Raw genomic sequence first — 20,866 nt, 5'->3', positions numbered from 1 at the left:
AACAAACCTCTAGTTTGTTCTTCATATTCCTTACAGTCTGTTTACTGCACTGTGTGCTTTGTTCTGCATAGGTTACTACATTCTCCAGCTTGTTAACCAAATCAGATGTCAAGGTTGTAGCCCACGCTCTAGGACTGCACACAGACAGGATCCTGCTACTGTCTCTCCACCAGTTCGACACTGAAGTCTCTTTCTGCAATAAAATACGGTAATGATTTTTCAAATAAAGCAGGGTTTACAGCGTTTTAACGAGTTGTTTTTCAATGAGATCTTTGTGCAAAATAAAGCTGCTCTCCAATGAGTCTCGACCTGCCACTGAGCTTCAATCATTTTGGACCACAGTTGGTATTCCCTGTGCTACTCTGCAGTATTGGAATTGTAACATATGCACCAATTCTCCATCTGCCGCAGGGTCTGATTGGAACTGTCCTTAAGCTTGTCTCGAGTCCAGAACAAGGACTACAGTCCAGGAGTTTGTTTCTGGGATATCCTCTCTGGGGAAACACCTTAATGATATCAGCAAACACCACAACAGTGCCTGGCTAACGAGCCAGCTGGTAGAGAAATTAGACACTCAAAGGATGTTGCTGCTAACCAGCTTATCCCTTGTAAATTCTATATCTTTCTACTGGCTGACTTGCTGCCCAGATAACTGTTGTGGTGCTTGTTGACATCATTGTTCTTCTCTGGAGAGCTAATGCGAGCTGATGAGCTGCTCCAAAGATTTTAGTCGAAACCTTTCGAGTTTTCTTCTTGCTGTAATTCCCCTTAATAAGCTCTACTAGCAGTGCTCCTCGTTTTTTTTTTTTTTAAGATCGAGGAGGATTGTGCAGCAATCACAGATGGTATTGTTATTGTAAATGGATGTGCAGTTGTTGTTAAAATATCTGATCAGCCTGCCAAAGTAAAGTCTACATGTGTAAAACATTAAAAATGTCAGATATTGATTAAATCCAGGCTGCCATAGGGCGAGAGGCGGGGTGCTGGACCTGGACAGGTAGCCAGTCTCTCACAGAGCTAAAGTGAAACCCAAGTTATTATTGTAATTGAAAATATAAACAGTGTAATTTCAAGTTTTAGTTGATGATGGCAGAGTTTCAATGTTGCAGTGTCTAAACACAGACAGTGATGCAGAAATGAGCAAGTTTGGCTTTGCAGGTGCTTACCGGTTTAGTTCAGAGGAGCATTTTCTTTGCAGCGGTATCAGAGACGCTGATGCGGATTAATCTTGCTCCTGCTCATCTGTCTGTATTAGGGGTTTCCTTCAAAACGCTGGCCACTCTCTTCATATTCTGCTAATCCAAATGGACCTCGAGGAATCCCGCTGCAGCAGCGAGCTCATTGCATCAGCAAAGTAGGTCTCGACCTCAAACTCGTGAACAGATCTGATTTAAAGCAGGGTCGGTGAGAAACGGGACATTGAAGGCATTTGCGTTGTATTTGTCTGCCAACAGATACTGCACCATGAATTCTCTGATGTCACTGGAGGATCAAACTTGTTGGGTGATTTTCATTGTGAAGGTTTCAAGGATCCCAAGTCATTCCCAGTACATTGGTTTCCAAGGAGGTGAGGACCGAGTGGGACAACAGTTATTGTTCCACCACAATTATTTTCATGATTGCACCAATATGCTTGATGTATTACAATAATAACATAATGTTTTATCAATCAAAGGAGTTTGGCACTCGGTGCATATTGACGACCTGAGAGATTCGGAGGACATGAGCCTGAACCTGTCGGCTTTCTGTGGAACTCTGATTAGCAGCCTGCTCAAACCTGCCCTCACAGGTAAACACTGTGCAGGAAGTATTATACTGTATCCAAACAGATGGTTTTAGATCTCTGCTCTGTAATGACAGAGAGTACGTCAAGGAAATAAAAACCTGTTTTCACGCTACCTGGAGCTTATTAATCATCATTACATACTCTACATATGTTTTAACCCAAAGTACCCACAAAATAACAAAGGATGAAAGATGCTATTGTTTATATTTCTTGCTCATTTAACCTAATTAGCTAGCTAGGCTAGCTCTCTTAACAACAGTACCTTTTATTTTTTACAGTTTCATTCATTTAAGTTTCTGCAATTTTTCTGTGATTTATCAAACTGTTACTGAGACGTTTGATGTTTGATGTTAAATGCAACAGGAGAAAGTGGGTGAATTACTTATAGTTACTAACATCTCACCGGCCAGCTTTAAGAAGTCTGAGTGCCGTCACAGGTGTTTGGTTTTAATATACTGTTATTTATTTATTTAATCTAAAAAGTAAATTTAAGCTCTTAACTAGATTTTTAATAAATATATAGTTTTGGTTAGTTTTGCCTTCAAAAGGCAATTTAAGCCTCATTTTCTTGTTACATAAACAGTATTTTTAATCTTCATTAGCAAACCACGATGATATAGAAACCTTGAGGGGAGGAGAGGCCTCTAAAGAAGACAGACATGTGAGTTAATGTGAAATGAGATGATAATGAAACCATGTTTTATTATGTTTAAATGTTTACACTTGAAAAAATAATATAATTCTCTTTGCTTACAGAGCGACAGAGCTCAGCTTGACAGATTGTCTTTAGTGAGGTCCTGCATCCAGAAAGCAGTGGGTTTGCTGAGGGACCCCGACGGCGTGGCTCCAAGAAGTATGGCGAGGATGCACGTCCTTCTGAACCTTCTAGGAGCTGGTGAAAACCACACAGGAGGTAAATATCCAATGCTGATCTCTATTTATATATTGCTGACGTACGCTTTCAATGCCTGACAACAAAAGATGCTCTAAATATGCAGCATTTTGAAATGCTTTGATGACTTATATGACTCGACTAATCTTAGATTCTTCATTTCTTTCTAATCAAACTGCTCTCTGTTTAAAGCTCACTTTCAGAGGTTGTTGTTGAGCAGACTGGTTGAGGCGTTGGCACAAAGAGAAGAAACGATGCGCGCTCCTAAAGAGTGGGTGTGCTCAGAGGCCAAGAAACGCCACGCTCTGCAAGAGGGAGGGACTCTGAGGTAAAAGTCTCCTGCAGATGTGATAACAAACCTCACAAGATCCTGTGAGGCATCATTAACTCAGTCAAAGTATTTGACTTTATCCCTGTCTATGCAGTATGAATCCATAATTGCAGTAAATCCAGTAAAAACAGATATTTATAAATTGATCAGTTTTTGGAGTTGAGGTGCTCCAGATAGAATTGGACATTTTTATTATTTGTTCATGCACTTGTACAAATTAGGCACTCATATGCTATGATTTTCTGTTTTATGTATAAACAAAAAAATACTTGTTTTGATAAACAACTGTTTCAGAAAATGTTCAAGTAAAAATGACAAAACAACACATTTTACGTTATTTTGTGCTCATTTCTATTGTCAGTGCAGTTCTCTGAGACATTTTAAGGAATACATATAAAATAAACTCGTCATATCTTTGGATTTAAGACACACCCTGTGGCGCTGTCTTCAGTCCGCCGTGACACCGATCCTGGCCAGCATGTTGGAAGTTATGGACCGGTATGCGAATCTGGATCTGCTCTCTGATGACAGGACCAGTCGGGGCCTGATACAGCTGTGGTTGGACATCCTGGGAGACTCGCAGGTTTTACACCTAACACCTCTCCAAAAACAAAGGTACTTTGCATTACCTCTTCTGTGAGTGAACATTACCACCACCTCTCTAACAGTTGCTGTTCATCTTTTGGTGTTACACCACATGCTCCACTGTGAAAGCTTTGCACTTTCTGAGAAATCTGGAGCCGGTCTAACTTCCTAAAGTCCTTACACCTGTCCGGTTCTCTTACATCTAACACATTCATTTTATTAAAACCAACTATTTTCTTATTGTCTAATACATCACAGAGATATTCACGTTTAATCGTGTCACCTCAGAGTGGTTCATCTGTTTGGTTCATCTCTGTAATAAAAACTGCATTTTGTGAACATAAAGCAATTTTTGTCTCTAATTATAATATTTTCCAGTGAGTCTGATCAGGAGGTGCTTGTGCAGCACCCCTTCATGCTGGATGGTGTAGAGCAGCCCTGCTCGGCCCCGTTCAGCTGGCTGGTCAGCCTGCACCTCGAGACTCTGTGGGAAGAATCTGAATTTATGCCAGGTTAATGACAAACTCAAAAACCAATCAAACAAATGAGGTAGAGGTAGAGCGCGTTGAAATGGACATCTGTCTGTCTGTCTGTCGCTCTTCAGTAACAAAAGAGGGTGGTGCAGAGAGGATTCTCCAGTTTGTGAGCACCTTCAACAGCAGCAGGCTCGGCAGTCACCTCCAGAAACTCTCAGATGGGGACCGTTTGGATTACGCCCGCCGCTATCTGCATGACTTCCTGCTGCTTTCTTTGAAGATCAAGTCAAAGGAGGAGCTTAAGGTACAAATATTATCAGTCATATTTCAGTAAAACATGTTTTGGGTAAAATAGTCTTGGAGTTATTTACGTTTTTGCAAAATCAAAAGTCATTTTTGCCAATCATGTTTTTATCACAATAAGAGCTTCTTGCCATTAACCCTTTAAAGCCGGTCGGAGCAGCACGCTCTGTTTTGCGTAACTATTTTTAAATCCCGGTAGCTCTGCAACCACGTGAGCTAGCGCAATAATTTTTTTTGCATATGAAACCGGAGGAGTTGTACTTACATCTTATGCCATCAGCTTGTCCTCGGTCACAGTTTCCTTCCACATATAACTTTGCAAAAACTGCATAAAAAGCACTTGCAGCAACAAAAACATAATATTCCAGAAACACGCTTTGCTGATCCGATCAGCTGTTTGTAACACTTCCTACGTCCATCAGCACAAACTATCGCATGTCCGCCATGACCTGCCCGAAACCGGATGTGACGTCATTTTGCAGAAATGAAATTTTTTACCATCAAGGCCTCATGAGCCTATACTGGTGTTTTTAAAAGTTATGTTTGACTTTATGACTTTCTGTGTGGTTTCTGGGATGCTTAGGACTCATATTGCACTGCTGGAAATAGTTTATTTTGATGCATATGCTGCTTTTTTGCAAATTTGCATTATAACATTTATTTTCGTTTTTCCTGCAGTGTATAAAAATTGGTGTATTTCAAAAATAAAACTATGAAGACACTCAAAATAAATTTCCTGTGGTGGGAAACTATTTTGTGCAACTTTTTTGTATTTACAGTTTTGAGGGATAAGCCTCTTAAATTTCTCTAACTAGAAAAATATGTTAAAAAACAAAAACGATTTTAAATTTTTTTGTAGTTTATGGCACTTTTTTGCAATTTATGTAATTACTATGCACTTAATGCAGACATATTATTAAAATTTAGGCTGTAATGGTTGTATTGATGTATAGCAACTTGAAATGCTCCCAAAAATGGCTCCACAGCATGTAAAAATATAATATAAGCTCTGGCGGACTTGGTTCTATGGTAGGTCTTAAAGGGTTAAACAAGCAATATACTGTATGTAAGGTGGTGAATGTGAAGATCATAGTTTAAAAAAGTCATGAAAACAACCATGAACTTTAAATTAATTTTGAGGAAGAGAAAGAGGGCCTGCAACAGCTTTTGTTTTGTTTCAGCAGCAATGAGAAAGGAGCCCGCTCTGATGCTTTCACAGTGGCGCTAATCATACGTGTCACATGCAGGTGTTCACCGAGGCCATGCTGGGCTGCGTGTGTGAGCTTCAGACGTCCACAGGCACCAAAGCTGACGTCTCTCCTGCTTGGATAATGGCAGCTTCAAAGCATTTTGCACCCAGACTGGACACCCTCTGCCACATATTTCTGCTGCAGCCCCAGCTAGCCAATCATGTCGCTCAGCAGGGGCCAAACTGGGAGCTGGAAGAAATGGTGAGGATCATCTTTTTGGCTACATTTGAAACATTCTTGTCACACTTATCTGTTCTGTGTTCTTAAGTATTTTATTTCTGGCAGGTGGAGGACATCGTAGCTCTGGGTATCTGTGTCGAGGAGACCAAACGTCTGACTGTGACTTCCCTGGACGAGTGTGAGTCCTTTATGCGCAGGGTGGAGTTGCTGCAGCCGTGTTTGGATAGAGCATTCGGTCAGAAATACAGCGCCCTGTGTGGCCCTGCCAGTCTACAACACCTGGACTCTATCAGGTGAGTCAAGGGGACAAGATCTAGAGAAGGAAAAGAAAACATTTCAGTGTTTCTTGGGTCCATTTTTATTCTCATCTGCCTTTTCAGGTCACTGTGGCATGGGATGCTGGTCGTTGCATCTTTCATCCAGCATGTCACCTATAAAGTTAAACAGGACGACTCAAGATTGAAAGATTTGGCTCTCAAACACTGCAACCTTCACCTGAACGTATGTAAAAATGGTTTCTGCGCCTTCTGTGTGAGCAGATAACAGCATGAACACTTCTCTCATTTTGACCTTTGCTGTGTGAAGGAACAGATCATGAGACTTAATGGCTTTATTGATTTAATAGTTTCTTTTAAACAGTTTAAAAGCTGTAACAGAAAGTAAAAGATCAGAGAAATGCAGAGGTTGAACGTGACCTGGAATTTAACACCTGATGCAGGAAAAATGTCTCGCTCTGACAAAACTGCAACTAATTATTTAATACATACATATGGCAGATGTTGCTGAGCTTAGGCGGGAGTACATCAGCGGGTCGACAAAGGTAGAGAGGCAAGGCTGAGGTGTTGTGGACATGTGCAGAGGAGGGATAGTGGATATATTTGACAAAGATTGTTGAAGATGGAGCTTTAGACGGAGATTTATGAATGTGGTGATGGAGGACATGCAGAGGGTTGATGTGAGAGAGGAGGGTGCTGGATAGGAAGAAACAAAAAACTAACTGTTGATGACTCAAAAAAAACCATGTTTCCACTTCTGATCTTCTAACAGCTGATGCAAGAGTCTCCTGATGTAAAAAGCGTGGACACACTGAAGCAGCTGATCCGCATCCTCAATTCTTTCCACGAGGAGTGCATCAGCAGGGACCTGAGGTCAGGCTCCAGACTTCAGTTCAACACTTGATTTTAGGCCTAATCTCACAGCAGTATTTCTGTTGCATTGATGGTGTGACTCTTAAATTAAATAATTAAATAATAAATCTTACCTGATCATGTTTCTGTGCAGGTTTGGCATTTCTTGCCCGGTTTGCCTCTCTGAGTTCAAAGAGCCGTCCGTCCTGCCGTGTCAGCATGTTATCTGTCTGCCGTGTCTCCAGCGCTGCATTCAGGCCCACAGGCGCTGCCCTAAATGCAAGAAGGAACTGCCATCCAACTTCAACCCCACTGTTTCTCCCCCCATCAAGTGAGTGGGGAAAAATAAAGTAGAATCTACAGTGGGTCATGTACCGATCAGTCTGTGCAATAATAGTTTAATGGACCACCTTAAAATACCACTGAGGGGTATTTTAAGGTGGTCATAGTGAGGTTTCACATTTATAACTCTCTAACTGGGAGCACCTGTCACCGCTGTGCTTGCCCCACCTGGGCCACAGCCAATCAGAATCCAGCCACAAATGTCCTAAGATGAAAACTAAACAACGACCACGTACTCCAGGTATACAAACAAATAATCCTTCGGTTAAACATCTGTTCTTTGAGCGACGTAGTTTGACCCTGGATGCCATAATTTCATGTTCACTCTCATAGTCAGTCTTAATTCAGTGATGCTGAAAGCTTTCTTCTGATTAATGGCTAACTGTATGAATTTGTGTGGCTCAGGAAATCACTAGAACAGCAGGCGGCCATCAGACGCTGCTGTAACGCCTTCTTCCTGGAGGTGGTGTCCAGGTTCTGCCTGTCGGAGGGTCAGAGCCCAGAAGAAGGGGTCGTGGAGCTGCTCTTCTCTTTACTTGTGTTCGCTACCGGTCAGTGAGCAAATTACTCAGTGATATTAATCAGATAACCGATGATGCTGTGGCAGTGAGGCATTCTCTGTTGTGCCTTTGTGTGCTGCAGGAGACGTGTACAAGACCAGAGAGCTCACTCCCTTCCTAGAGTGTGTGGATAACAGTCCGGTGGTCCGATCTGTGCTGCCGAAGCTGCTGCTGCAGTACAGGTGAGGTCGGGGTCAATTAGAGCTGACGCTGTAGAAACATGGCAGGAAAACTAGAGTGTGAAAGAAAAACCAAGGCTCAAAGAGGTTTCATTGAACATCCTGTATGTGGAGATCTGGGAAGAATCTTTTCCTGGCTCATTGAGTATATGTGTTAGCTTTGCCCAGGTGAAGTCTCACATTCACACCTACCTGAAGAACCTGGAGGAAAATCTTCTAGATATAGAAGACCGCACTGAACTCTACCTGCTGTTCGTCAACTGCTTCCAGGTGAAAACAGACAGACTCTCCTTCCCCTTTAGTGCTCTTTGCATTACAATTTTCACCTGGGTTGTTTATGTTTGTATATTAAGTTCATGTAATTTAACAGAAGTGAATTGTTTCACATGATCAGAGAATTCAACTTTGAGTTTTTGTACATAATCCTTCATTTCCCAGAAATCAAAATTCACATTTTGCACTCATTTTCAGCCTAAACTGTCTGTTTGCCACTCAGGATTCTCTGTTGTGCTTCAAAGCGAGAGACGTGGAGAAGAGCGTAGAACAGCAAACACAAAGCGATATCAGCTTCCTGAGCAGGATCGCCAGGAAACAGACTCCAGACAGACAGGAAGACCCGGCAGAGTTCCTGCTCAACACCGCCAGGCTCAGAATCTGTTTGAGCACCGCTGCAGAGCTGCTGGAGAGAGCCACAGCTCAAGGTGGGCTACACTTTGAGTCACATATATGTATGCATGCGTGCATGCCTGAAATGTTGAATCCAATACTGTGGTGCTGTGAGCTCAGATCAGCTGTAAGTCAGTTATCCCAGGCAGGTATTGAGTGTTTCGTCTTGCATTCAAAGGTGGAGAAATGGAGGCTAATCAGTACCTGAGACAGGTGAGGGGTGTGTGTGAGTACAGCGGTAATGATTGGCTCAAGGTTTACCTGCTGCGAGCCCTCCACAGACGCTCTGGCATCGAGCGCATCCTGTCCCTGATGAACAGTCCGGCCTCAAGGTGGATCTTCCCTGCAGAGGTGCTTCGACTTCAGGTAAGAAAATATCTAAAATGACAGAGCTCCTTCATCCATCCATCCATCCATCCATCCATCCATCCATCCATCCATCCATTCATCCATCCATTCATCTATCCATCCATTCATCCATCCATTCTTCCACCCATCCATCCATCCATCCATCCATCCATTCATCCACCCATCCATCCATCCACCCATCCACCCATCCATCCATTCATCCATCCATCCCTCCATTCATCCATCCATCCATCCACCCATCCATCCATCCATCCATTCATCCACCCATCCATCCATCCACCCATCCACCCATCCACCCATCCATCCATCCACCCATCCATCCATTCATTCATTCATCCACCCACCCACCCATCCATCCATCCATCCATCCATTCATCCATCCATCCCTCCATTCATCCATCCATCCATCCACCCATCCATCCATCCATCCATTCATCCACCCATCCACCCATCCACCCATCCATCCATCCACCCATCCATCCATTCATTCATTCATCCACCCACCCACCCATCCATCCATCCATCCATCCATCCATTCATCCATCCATCCATCCATCCATCCATCCATCCATCCACCCACCCATCCATCCACCCATCCATCCATCCATCCATTCATTCATTCATTCATCCATTCATTCATTCATCCACCCACCCACCCATCCATCCATCCATTCATCCATCCATTCATCCATCCATCCATCCATCCATCCATCCATCCATCCACCCACCCATCCATCCACCCATCCATCCATCCATTCATTCATTCATTCATTCATCCATCCATCCATCCACCCATCCATCCACCAGAGGCTAGGTTACAGTATTTCAAAATCAAACAGTGAAATCTTTTTTTCCTTACAGAGTTTGATTCCGACTAGCGTGGATAATTTCCTTTGCTGCGGGGCTTCTTATCGAGCCATGAGAGACGCTGTAGCTCGAGTTCTTCTGGAGAACACCTCTGACACCTTTGTGACAGAGCTAAAGGTGAGGAAGATGCCAGGAGGTGGATGAGGATCTTTTGTTGTCTTCTTTTTTGGGGCAGTGTGCACAGTTCAGAAGAGGAAAGAGCTTTAATGCTGTCTGCAGATGTGTCATGTCTCCCTATGACCACCAGGGGTCAGCGAGGTCATTTAAAAGAGTGTTTGAAAGGAAATAATCAGTTAATCATTGAAGGAACATAAACATTTCATATTAACTCAAATTTTTAGCATTTATAGGCACTTAACATTTAACAAAAGAGATTTAGGATGATTTGTTGACTGTTTTTTCGTGTGTTTTTAAATTCTACATTTAAAACAAGCTCCTACCTTTAGCTTGTTCACTTGTTTAACCTAATATTTGTTTTGTCTTTCTCTACAGAAACTTGAAGGTTCTCAGATCAGCCTCCTGGCCCTGGCCTTGTTCAGACAGGTCACCTGTCGCTACAAGTCACCTGATGTCAAAATACATCCCTCCAAACAGGTAAATGTCTGACTTAATCATTTATGTGTCTGACTAAAAAAACGTTGTATATTTAATGTCCATCTACAGTTTTCTGATGTGTTGCACTCTGAATTTACAGGACACAGCAAGGCTGGAAGAGCTCCTTGGAAAAAACATCAAATCAGGGGAATTCAGGAATTTCTGCACTTCACTTCTTTCCAGTCACATTGGCGGACCACATTCACGTCTCCATATAAGCCAGAACCTGCCAGCTCAGAGGCAAACCCTCCTGGAGCTGCTGGTCCATCTGGTCTCTGTGCTCCTCAGTGAAAGTCCTCTGCTCGTTCCTCTTCGTCAGATAGCCTTCCAGCCTGAGAACGTCACAGTAAGACACTTCTTACAGTCACTTAGTAGCTTTGCATGACTCAAGGCTCAAAATAATCATTATTTATTTGATGCTAAGCCTTGACTCTATCTGGAATATTCACTCTGCCTTCCTCTAGAGCAGCGGTCCCCAACCCCCGGGCCTCGGACCGGTACCGGTCGGTGAGTCGTTTGGTACCGGGCCGCGAGAGTTGAGGCTCATGTGTGAAATGTATAGTTTTCAGGGTTTTTATCGGTTTTCAGCGTTATTTTGTTATCGTTTTTATTGTTAACTCTGTTTTCCTGGGTCTTTTCACGTGTGTTATGAATAAATCTTTTTTTTTCAGTACCGGTACTAGTTTTATTTTGTTGTATTTATCCACGACACCTTAAAGGCCGGTCCATGAAAATATTGTCGGGCATAAACCGGTCCGTGGCGCAAAAAAGGTTGGAGACCGCTGCTCTAGAGGCACAGGCTGAAAAAACAGAGCAGCATGAATCCTGAGCCTTCAGCTCTCAGGGATTATTTGCACTTACAGTGACCTTATTGTGGAAACTTGAACCATGTTTAATGTGAGCGTCCACCATTGGAATATTGTATACAATACCTGAGAATGACTTTTGAATTTTATAAAACCAGGAAATAAAAGATTCAGTTAAGTTTCATCATGTTGAATGTAGGATGTTGTTGTTTTTGATTTTGTTCTTTAAGGGAAAAGTAACTGCAGATTTTTAAATTGTCTCGTGAGGTCATACATTTGTGTCCATAAATTTAGCTAAATGATAAAATTCTGAGGAAGGCGATAAAATTAACTCAGTTTCCTTCTTCCCGGCAGAACGCCTTCCTGCCGACCATGCCGGATGATCACACAAATGAAGCCAGACGGTGGTTGACAGGCGAGAAGAAACTACAGACCTACAGTGAGTGATTCACATTCTGAAGTTTGTTATTTTTGTTACTGACTCTTTCAAATCTGTCTTTTTTTTCCTCTTTTTTCTCATTTCAGCGTGTGCCAACGGGCATGTGTGTTTTGTGGGAGAGGTATGAACTATTACTCTTTCCTTAATGTTTGAATTAAAAGCAAATTATTTAACAAGTAAAATATTTCAGATTCAACAAAGCAAAAACAAAATTAACCAAAATTCATGTGCTGTCCCATAGTGTGGAAGACCAGTGGTTACATCGAGATGTCACTGTGGGATGCCAATCGGTGGAGTAGGACATGTCCCAGTGTCTGGATTTACACAGCACACAGTGCACGGGTATTTCTTTGTTCGGTTAAGCAAACTTGTTACAGTATTTGTCAAATATCTCTCTATATATCTAATATCTGCTTTCCTCCATGTTTCTGCGACATGTCAGAGATCAGACACGTACAGGACACATTTTAGGAGAAGCTCATCAGCGCTCTGAAGCCCCAGAAAGGCAGATGACGTACGCTCAGTCCTGCGTCCTGCGGCTGCTCACGCACCTCGCCATGCTGCAGGGTGCCATAAAAAATCAGAGAGTGAGAATTTACCTGAGCGTGGCTTTGCATATCTGTGGTTTCAAAGGCTTGCATCATGTGATAATACTCCTGTTTTTTGGCGGGGGTGTTTGTAGGAAGTCGGTGCATTGATCCACCCCACACCGAATGATGTCTTTAAATTCCTGTGGCAACACCTTGAAAAGGACATGAAGGTTTTGGGGAAGACTCTGGATCAGAACATGGACAACACAGCGATTACAGTTCATCTGATCCTGGCACGATTCCCTGCAGGTGATACTGACTCGACCGTGATTGTTAACATGCTGCTTGTAATGTCGCTGTAGAACAAACGTGTTTTAACTGTGCTGAACGTCAACAAAGGTTCCCGCAATGCAAGACCCGATCTGTCCTCCAGACAGAGACGGGAGCAGTGGGAGAACCTTGTTTGTGATTCTGCCATCAGCCCAGTGCTTCAGGTGAGGAACACGATGTTTTTCAAAGACATGAACAGACATTTTGTGCTTCAGATTGATAAAGTTTTGTTTCTTCTGCCTGTTTTCAGGATTTGCAGAAAAATCTGACTGAAGCTCAGAACAGAATTGGAGCTGATGATGGACTTGCTGGAAGCCCTTTGCTGAATCTCCTCTTTGGGGATCCTGGGAAAATGCTGTCCTCCTCCTCTAACTGCCCGACACACCGCTCGTCCTTCTGGACTCTACCCGAGATCGTCACAGTGGAGCGTTTTTCTCAGTTGGTGGAAGAAAAACAGGGGCAGAGTGCTTTACGTCTCCTCAGCTTGTTTCTTAAGAAGGTATCAGCCATCATCAGGCCGATGTGCACCACATTTCACAGATTTTACCTTAACAGATCAGGTACTGTGAGGATGGCACAACTCTCCCCTAAATTTCACTGAAATCTGCTGAGGAGTGTCAGAGAAATTGTGCTCAATATCAGAAAAATTCAACTAAGAAGAAAATATCAGAAGTGATCCTGAACGCTTGTCTGTCACAGTAGTTTAGCTGATGATCTGACACACAAACAGAGACAAGATGTGCACAAACACAGAGGGAGAGGGCACAAGACCACAGCAAACAGCACCGGAGGAACAAGACCGCTTTTAATAAGACAGCAAAACAGTAGTTTGCTATATTATTGAGTCAGCATGTCAGCATCAAGCTAAGAGTCAAAACAATGTGACTACGCTTTGAGGGCGTTGCATATTCAGCGGTTAGTTCTACACTGAATAAACAATGTCAGGCCTCCTCTTCCTCCTGTTACTCTAAACTGTAAAGCCCTTGTACTCTTTCAGTCTCTTCGATTTATGGCTTTGCTCAGACTCAGGCTACACTATGCAAACAGTGGAGAGGACTTTCAGATGAGAGGTGAACCCTGAAAAAAGTCCAGTTATCTTCAGATCAAATGCTTAACACCACAATGGCCTGGATGACTGAGAACATACACAGGAAAGCAAGCAGTGACTATTAATGCCCATTGCATTAACAGGCTTTACGCAGTATTTCCCATGTTTGCTGTTAGGATGTTAAATCATAGCCTGATCTCTGTGCAAAGATCTGAGGTAAAGACCTGACAGCATTACAGAGAGAAACCCAACAGTTGTCTTTGAGCAGCAGTTAGCGACAATGGGAAGTAAAAAAAAACCCAAAACTCTTTTTTAATTGGAAGAACTGTGTGAAGCAGCTTAAGGCGGGGCAAAGGGGGAAAAGAAAGCATATGCCAAAACGTTAAGGACAGCAACAACAAGAGCATACTTCTGCAAAGGCTGAAAATCCCCCCACACTATTAAGTCTCTGAATCCAAAAGCATATCTGGATACGGATGATTTTGTAGTGTTTTGTTGGGAACATCAGGAGGATGTCTCTATTTTTTTTTTTTTTTTTTTTTGCCTGTCCCGTTTGGCTCTTTTGCCATCAGAATTATTGTCTAAAGGCGAAGAAAGATGCCCAACGGATTTTCTTTACCAAATTGACCATCCCAGCTTTGCCGTAATGGTCCATTTGATTCACCTTTTATTATTTATTTTATTTTCACTTGCTGAATACGGGACAGACTTGACTGGGGGAAAGAAAAGGGAGAAAGAAAGAGGGAAAGAAGAACAGTTGAGAAGAGGGACGGGGGAGAAGGGCAAAAAACAAAAACCAACAGAATAAGCAGAAAAAAAAAATACATATATCGATCACCTGGATCACCTGTTGAGAAAGAAAAAAGAAAACAAGTAGAAGAAAACGAGAGTAATAGTGGAGGATGGATGATGTCTCTAAATGCGTCCTATTGGGCCAAGCCCCATATCCAGAGAAGCTTCGTGCATATCCATGTATTTATTATTTATCACCTGGCTAACAAACAGAATCGACTGCATAACCTCCTTGTCTCGGGGGATAATAACATTCTCTGAGGCTGGTGGAGACATTAACTTGCAGAAGAAAAGCTGACGCTGGCTTTGTGTGTTTTTCCCAGATTCACTGTGTGCGGCAGTTACGTCACCTTCCCGAGCTGGCTGCTTTACAGTCTGACCTGCTGAGGGTGTTTCCTCTGGCGTCACACTCCACACCGCAGACGATTGCGCAGAGGTTACAGCAGATACCAGCAGGTACATCGGCCTTTCATCTGTGACTGATCAACACCAGCAGCAACATAACACAGACGCAAACTGAATTCTTGTGTCATCCTCACTAGGGTACCAGAAGAAGATGCTGAGTGAGAGAGTGGGCAGATTCATCAGAGTGTGGAACTCCCTCAAAGCAGAGGTGGCAAACAACTGTAAGCATCTGCATGTCTGCTTTAAACCCAAGCAACGAATCTCCATCTGATGATTATCAGTGTCGTTTATTTTATATTATATTATAAACTGAATGCATATCCACCAATTTTATATATAAAAAATAACACTTTATCAAGCAAAGTCTCATTTAGAGTAAACATAAAGATGCAACTAGGTCCAGATGTGCTTCATAATAGAAAAATAATCACACACTGGCACATATTTAAACATATTTAAAGCTCAGTCACATGATTACTAAAAAGAAGTGAAGTGATTGTTGGAGTGTTTATTGAGTGTCAGAGCAGTTTTCAGTTCCAGCACAGTGTTTAATATAAACAGGGCGAAGTCTTCAGTGTTTGCTTTCATAATATTTAGTTAAACGGTGGAAACATTACATTTTGACTTTTATTTTGGAAAATGAAAACCTCAGGTACAGTTGTGATATTTGATGTCAGCATGGTTTGGGTTTAGAGTTCGTATTGTTATGGAACGGCTGTGTGCAGACACTCGCAGGCAAAACTTGAACTCAAAACAGCTTTAATGTTAAACTCAAATATAACATAACTGGAAATATCAAAATAAACTTACACCAGAAGACTGACAGAACACACAGCTAGATAAACGGTAGATCACGACACCGGACACAGAGGTGTCGCGATCCAAATTCATGGGCTGCTTCCTCCTGAGGCCGCATTTGTAGACCGATTACATCACAGCGACGCGCCGAAGGCTGTCCAAATTCGTAGACTCCTCCGAATGCAGCCGACAAATGCGTCCTCCTTTTCCCCGAATTTGAAGGATGGGTCGGGTGTGTCCTTCTTGGCCCACCATATCCCAGAATTCATAGCGCGGCCCAGCCAGTTTCCGGCAATGGCGGCCGCTACTAAGTTTTAAAATTACTCTTATTAATCTTTCTGGGCCACAAAATAAACTTTAAACATATTTTCAGGCGAGAATGTGGGTTAGCTCGTTGATAATTAGAAATGAACACAAAAAACGGAGAAAGATTTCGGGGTCCATTTTCGATTTTCGTGCCGTGGCGCTGACAACCGGAAATACTCTGAATTAAGGGCGGGAGTAGATCAAGAAGGCTAGACCGTCCAATTCCATAGCCGTTTACTTCCGGCCTACCCGACCTCCTGAGGACCCGGCCCACGTAGACCGCGAAGGCCGGGTCCTCAGGAGGATGCAGCCCATGAATTTGGACACGACCTGAGAAACACAGGGCTTAAATACACAGAGGGAGCAATCAGGGAATGAGTAACAGGAGGGAAACACAGCTGGGGCAAATCAGGCCTAACGAGACAAGGGGAAGCGAAACCAGACACATTAATATCAGACAAAGACCTTCAAAATAAAACAGGAAACATGACACCGACTGAACTAAAGACACAGACTAACACGTGCGCACTGCAACAGAGGGAACAGAGACGTGGGACCAGGGCAGACACAGACACTGACTGACGGGGATATAGCAAACAGGGGAGACAGCAACTAAGAATTACACAGAGACAAACCATAAGACATGACTCTAACGGAGAAACCAAAGAATAGAAAAGATAAATAATACAATAAACTCAAAACCCTGGGTCAACGACCCAGGCATCCTAACACATATTGCAAGAGTTACTTAATATTTTCGGGGCATCAGTTACTAAAGTGACTCATGAACGAGAAGGAGATTTCTGTCTGCGTAATCGGTTTTCCAAAATCATCACCTGGGCTCATTCTGACAGCTGTGAAGGACAAACAGTCCAGTATTAGGAGACTTATAGTTCACGCAAGCTGGTGGGGCCAAAGAACATCCAGCTCCAGAGAGTCCTGGTGGCACTGCTTATTGGGAAGAATGTGAAGTCTTCAGTCTTCATATGATTCTGGTTAATGTGCACATGTGTGACTCCTTTCAAATGAAACAATAAAATGCACAGATGATGAGGGAACGCTGTGTTTCTTGGCAGAAAGATTCAGTTGCTTTGGGAAGATGTCAGAGCTACGTGTCGAAAATAAATTCGACTTAAAGAAAGAAAGATGTTTTTATTCAGCTGAGCCGCTGTGTGTTGTTTCATTCTTCTGACTTCTGTGCGTGTACAGCAGCAGACTTGGGTGTGGATGTGAACCTGTGTGAGAGGGAGGTGACGGCCGACAGCTCTGGGGAGTTTCTGACTCCGAGCCGACACGGCCCGGGGTCCGTTCTCCAAACTCTGGTCGACTTCCTGTCGGAGACTCACAACAGCCTGGTGAGAGAGGCCAGGCGAATGAGCGGCGCTGAGGACAGGTCAGTCCAACATCGGCTGCAGAGGCTCGTAGGCCACAAGACTAAATCAAAGTGCTGTTTTCTTCTCAGCTTCCTTAATTAAATAACTGTTAAATTACAGGTGAAGCATAATTGGCAAATAATCTTTTGTAGGGATCGCACTGAGATGAATTAGAAATCTAACAAGATTCCAGATAACTATTTACAATCAATAAAAATAAACGAACAAAATTCTTGTAAATTGCTGCTAGATTTTGGACATTAGCAGGAAAATAACTTGCAAAGTGATGCATGTGTTGCTGTGTACTTCATGCTTCAGAATGATAAAAAACTACATTTTGTCACCAGTAACTGATGTAACATCCTGTTAGAGCCCCTCTGGCCTCTCTAACTGTTAAAATCTTCTCCTGTTTTTCCTCAGTGAGTACAGCGTTCCTTTGGAGAGGATATCAGAAACCCAGCTGACACTGTGCCACCCAGAGAGAGAGCTGCTGCCCCTGGTTTTAGCCCATTGCCAGTACACTTTGAAGAAAGGGGGCGAGACTGACAGCAGCTATGACCTGCCAATCATCCAGACCCAACTGGCACGCCGCTTCCTGGCTGGAAAACCACTTATCAAAGCGGTAATAATCTAAAATGCACGTGGATGTCAGGTAAAGCCGAACTCTCTACTGACCTTTTGTCCTCTTTGGTCTAAATCAGGACACCTCGAGGTACCTGAACCGACACCTGCAGGATTTCTCCGTGGTTCTAACTGAAGTCAAAAAAAAGATTCCTCAGGTAAAACCATTTTACACACTGCTGTTGTTATCTGGAACTGACAAATGCCAGCTGAGGAATGTTCTCACTAGTTCCTGTGAGGCCACTTTGTTCAAGTTAAATTCCTCCCCTGACGTTTTGCTCCTCGGGCCCACTGACAGCGTCTGTCTTGCAGGAACCGCTGAAGGGTTCGGTGAGCAGTGCCATGAAAACGGTGCTGCGCTCTTACACGGATGTTTGCGATGCTGTGTTTGTGGTGGAGATCGGCCTCCGATTCCTCGGGAAAACAGGCGGAGAGCCCCAGGGTCAGCTTTTGTCCTACCTCACTGATTCACTGCAGATGGGCTCGCAGATTTCAAGCACCGTAGCCAAGGTATAATGTTGCAGATCTGCAGCTTTGTCCGCTACGCAAAGAATGTTTTTATGTTTCTGTCTTTGAAAACTCCAATTATTGTTTGAATTTTGACATAAATCTGTTCTGTAAATCTGAAGTATACTTGAGCTGTGACTGAGAGGTGAAAACAACATTTCAAACTTCTGTTTCTATTCAGGGTCTTGGCCAAAGCAAACTGGAGCACAGCATATTCACCTGGCAGCTTCTGACTTGCTGGAAATCAGAGCTGATGCTCAACAGGAAGCAAGTAAGTGTGAAGAAAATCTTAAAATTCAAGGAATGTTCTCGGTGTGCTCGTTCTGCAGTGTGCGGCTTCACCAGCGCTCATTAAAGAGCCACGAAACTCCACCCATGGTGACCACACAATTTGTTTTCGAGTCAGTACTGTTACTCGTGACCCCTGCTGGCTGCCAGGGACTGACCCCAAACCACACCATGGAGAGTGAATTTTTCGCGGCTGTAATCTGTGGAAAGTGTGCCGTCTGACACGGCAGGCGCCCAGAATCTCACCCCAATAAAAACAGAGAATTATTTTCTCTTTAAAAACTCTTGATACCTGAAATCAAGCAGAAGGCTCCATCTAATTCATGATCGTGTTGCAGGATCCGTTTCAGAAACTGCCGTCTGAGTTCCAGGAGAAGCTTTCGGAAGAGCAGAAGAAAGACCTGAAGGCCTTCCTCGCTGTCACAGACGTCGACACCTTCGCTTTGGAGCTGCATGAAATTCTTCTGCTGAAGACGAGCAGCGCTGTGCCTGACCAGGCTTACCAGCCACACTGGGAGTAAGAGCGTACACATCACAAATGCACCATTTGTGAGATTAGTTGTTGTATGAGGTAACACACCAAATGGTAAAACAGCACAAAAACAATAGCATTATTGATGTTTTTACAGCTGAGAATACCCAACAGCTATTTTTGGACTTTTTTCAAAAGTGTGCCTTTTGTTAGCGTAAGATTACCACCCCAGTCTAAAGGAATCCATTGATTGTAGACAGCTTTAATGAGAGTAAAGTGTGGCGGTCTCCCCCCCTGGGATTTGGAGCCTTTTGACTTCCAGGGACAACAGCGTGACCCCTCCAGGCAGCCATCTGTCACAGGAAAGCAGCTTAAGTTGTGTCCCCTCAGCCACAGGTCTGAGGCTGCAGCAGCAGCAGCTGGGTGGGAAGTGAATGGGAATGCTTAAGGATGACAACAATGGATGCAGTGCTAACAGTTGTTTTCTTCATGTCCTCCCTCCCTGCTGTGTGCAGCATCAGGTCCACCTTAGAGAACCATCTGGAGCTGAAAGACCGTCCACCCCTGCCGGAGCTCGAGTCTTTACCAGAGGAGATCAGGCTGGGACAGAGCGCTGATGTGTGGAGGGCAGCTGTGGAGTTTAAAAGGAGATAGAGAGCAGAAATGTTTCTAGAGTTGGCTGCCACATTATTGGATACGTTGTTATTAAATGTGCCTTTATACGATGTAAATATTGTAAATAATTACAGTTGTTAAATTTCTATTACTTAATTGTGCCACGTGCAATTAGGGAACAAGTTAATGAATAAATGAAGGGCCTAATACAGATGAGGTATTTCCCAGCATGTCCACAATCTTTATTTTAAACTTTCATCATATACAGAGTGATTAGAAGCCATGACAATCACTCACACACACAGTATGAAGCATCAGGCGGAAAACCAGTAAATCAAAGATAATAAAGACATGTTAGCATGGGAACATGCTCACTTAATTTTAAAGATATTGCACAGTTTTATTTCTTCTATTTTCCTTGAATGCAAAGAATGATCGATTTGGAGATTTAGTGCCAAATAAAATAGATTGGGAAAAAAATGGTCTGAGTCTTTTAGTATGAAGTGATAAATTCTCTTGGTGTGAACGCTGCACATTCTTGCTCTAACTGTACAGGCATTGAATTTTATATACAAATTATAGACACATTTCAGCTCAACTTGAATGTCTGGCTTCTTTCTCACGCTCTTATTATGTAAACCAGACTGCTGAGGGTAACCTGTTATATTAGCCATCATAACCACAAGTTCCTAGAAGGTAAATTTATAGTTAACATTTAATAATTGCTTATTAGTTGTTGAAGACTTTGTGCCAGGTCTCTTGCCTTTCCGGTCAGCAATACAAACAAAGTTAGTAGCATGTAATGAATATTAAGAATGAAGCCTTTATTCTGGAGCTGTATTAAAGGAAAACTTTATGTAATGCTAAATCAAGTTGGGTCAGCTCACTCTTAAAGTGTATAACGGTGCTATGTGCGGATTATTTTATAATAATTTAGAGAAAATCTTGCTTTATCCTTCACGTCTCCTTTTTTGCAATGTCAACCTAACCGTGGTTTGAGACGCGCCCCCTCCAAGCCCCCTGAAATAT

General features: G+C 43.0%; 1 protein-coding gene across 1 annotated transcript in view; it reads left to right on the top strand.

The window, feature by feature from the left end:
- Positions 1-20,839, top strand: part of rnf213b (ring finger protein 213b) — a 40,732-nt gene extending 19,893 nt beyond the window's left edge. The window contains exons 27-65 of the mRNA XM_085170457.1: positions 72-208; positions 1,256-1,354; positions 1,455-1,567; positions 1,676-1,789; positions 2,389-2,447; positions 2,543-2,699; positions 2,871-3,006; positions 3,436-3,624; positions 3,973-4,106; positions 4,199-4,374; positions 5,621-5,824; positions 5,909-6,096; positions 6,184-6,304; positions 6,851-6,951; positions 7,085-7,261; positions 7,678-7,823; positions 7,915-8,014; positions 8,170-8,281; positions 8,508-8,712; positions 8,856-9,043; positions 9,908-10,030; positions 10,406-10,507; positions 10,608-10,853; positions 11,668-11,752; positions 11,839-11,873; positions 11,994-12,094; positions 12,195-12,339; positions 12,435-12,591; positions 12,682-12,776; positions 12,863-13,111; positions 14,776-14,908; positions 14,995-15,078; positions 17,171-17,354; positions 17,755-17,956; positions 18,036-18,113; positions 18,268-18,465; positions 18,644-18,733; positions 19,089-19,267; positions 19,738-20,839. Of these exons, the coding sequence (XP_085026583.1) occupies positions 72-208; positions 1,256-1,354; positions 1,455-1,567; positions 1,676-1,789; positions 2,389-2,447; positions 2,543-2,699; positions 2,871-3,006; positions 3,436-3,624; positions 3,973-4,106; positions 4,199-4,374; positions 5,621-5,824; positions 5,909-6,096; positions 6,184-6,304; positions 6,851-6,951; positions 7,085-7,261; positions 7,678-7,823; positions 7,915-8,014; positions 8,170-8,281; positions 8,508-8,712; positions 8,856-9,043; positions 9,908-10,030; positions 10,406-10,507; positions 10,608-10,853; positions 11,668-11,752; positions 11,839-11,873; positions 11,994-12,094; positions 12,195-12,339; positions 12,435-12,591; positions 12,682-12,776; positions 12,863-13,111; positions 14,776-14,908; positions 14,995-15,078; positions 17,171-17,354; positions 17,755-17,956; positions 18,036-18,113; positions 18,268-18,465; positions 18,644-18,733; positions 19,089-19,267; positions 19,738-19,876 (5,481 nt within the window). The 3' untranslated portion in view covers positions 19,877-20,839. The remainder of the gene's footprint in view (positions 1-71; positions 209-1,255; positions 1,355-1,454; positions 1,568-1,675; positions 1,790-2,388; positions 2,448-2,542; positions 2,700-2,870; positions 3,007-3,435; positions 3,625-3,972; positions 4,107-4,198; positions 4,375-5,620; positions 5,825-5,908; positions 6,097-6,183; positions 6,305-6,850; positions 6,952-7,084; positions 7,262-7,677; positions 7,824-7,914; positions 8,015-8,169; positions 8,282-8,507; positions 8,713-8,855; positions 9,044-9,907; positions 10,031-10,405; positions 10,508-10,607; positions 10,854-11,667; positions 11,753-11,838; positions 11,874-11,993; positions 12,095-12,194; positions 12,340-12,434; positions 12,592-12,681; positions 12,777-12,862; positions 13,112-14,775; positions 14,909-14,994; positions 15,079-17,170; positions 17,355-17,754; positions 17,957-18,035; positions 18,114-18,267; positions 18,466-18,643; positions 18,734-19,088; positions 19,268-19,737) is intronic.
- The last annotated feature ends 27 nt before the right edge of the window (positions 20,840-20,866 follow it).

This window comes from Neolamprologus multifasciatus, chromosome 8, assembly GCF_963576455.1.
Source record: "Neolamprologus multifasciatus chromosome 8, fNeoMul1.2, whole genome shotgun sequence".
In the NCBI taxonomy this organism is placed as follows: domain Eukaryota; kingdom Metazoa; phylum Chordata; class Actinopteri; order Cichliformes; family Cichlidae; genus Neolamprologus; species Neolamprologus multifasciatus.
The sequence above is the reverse complement of the archived record's forward strand: the minus strand, read 5'-3'. Positions and strand labels throughout refer to the sequence as shown.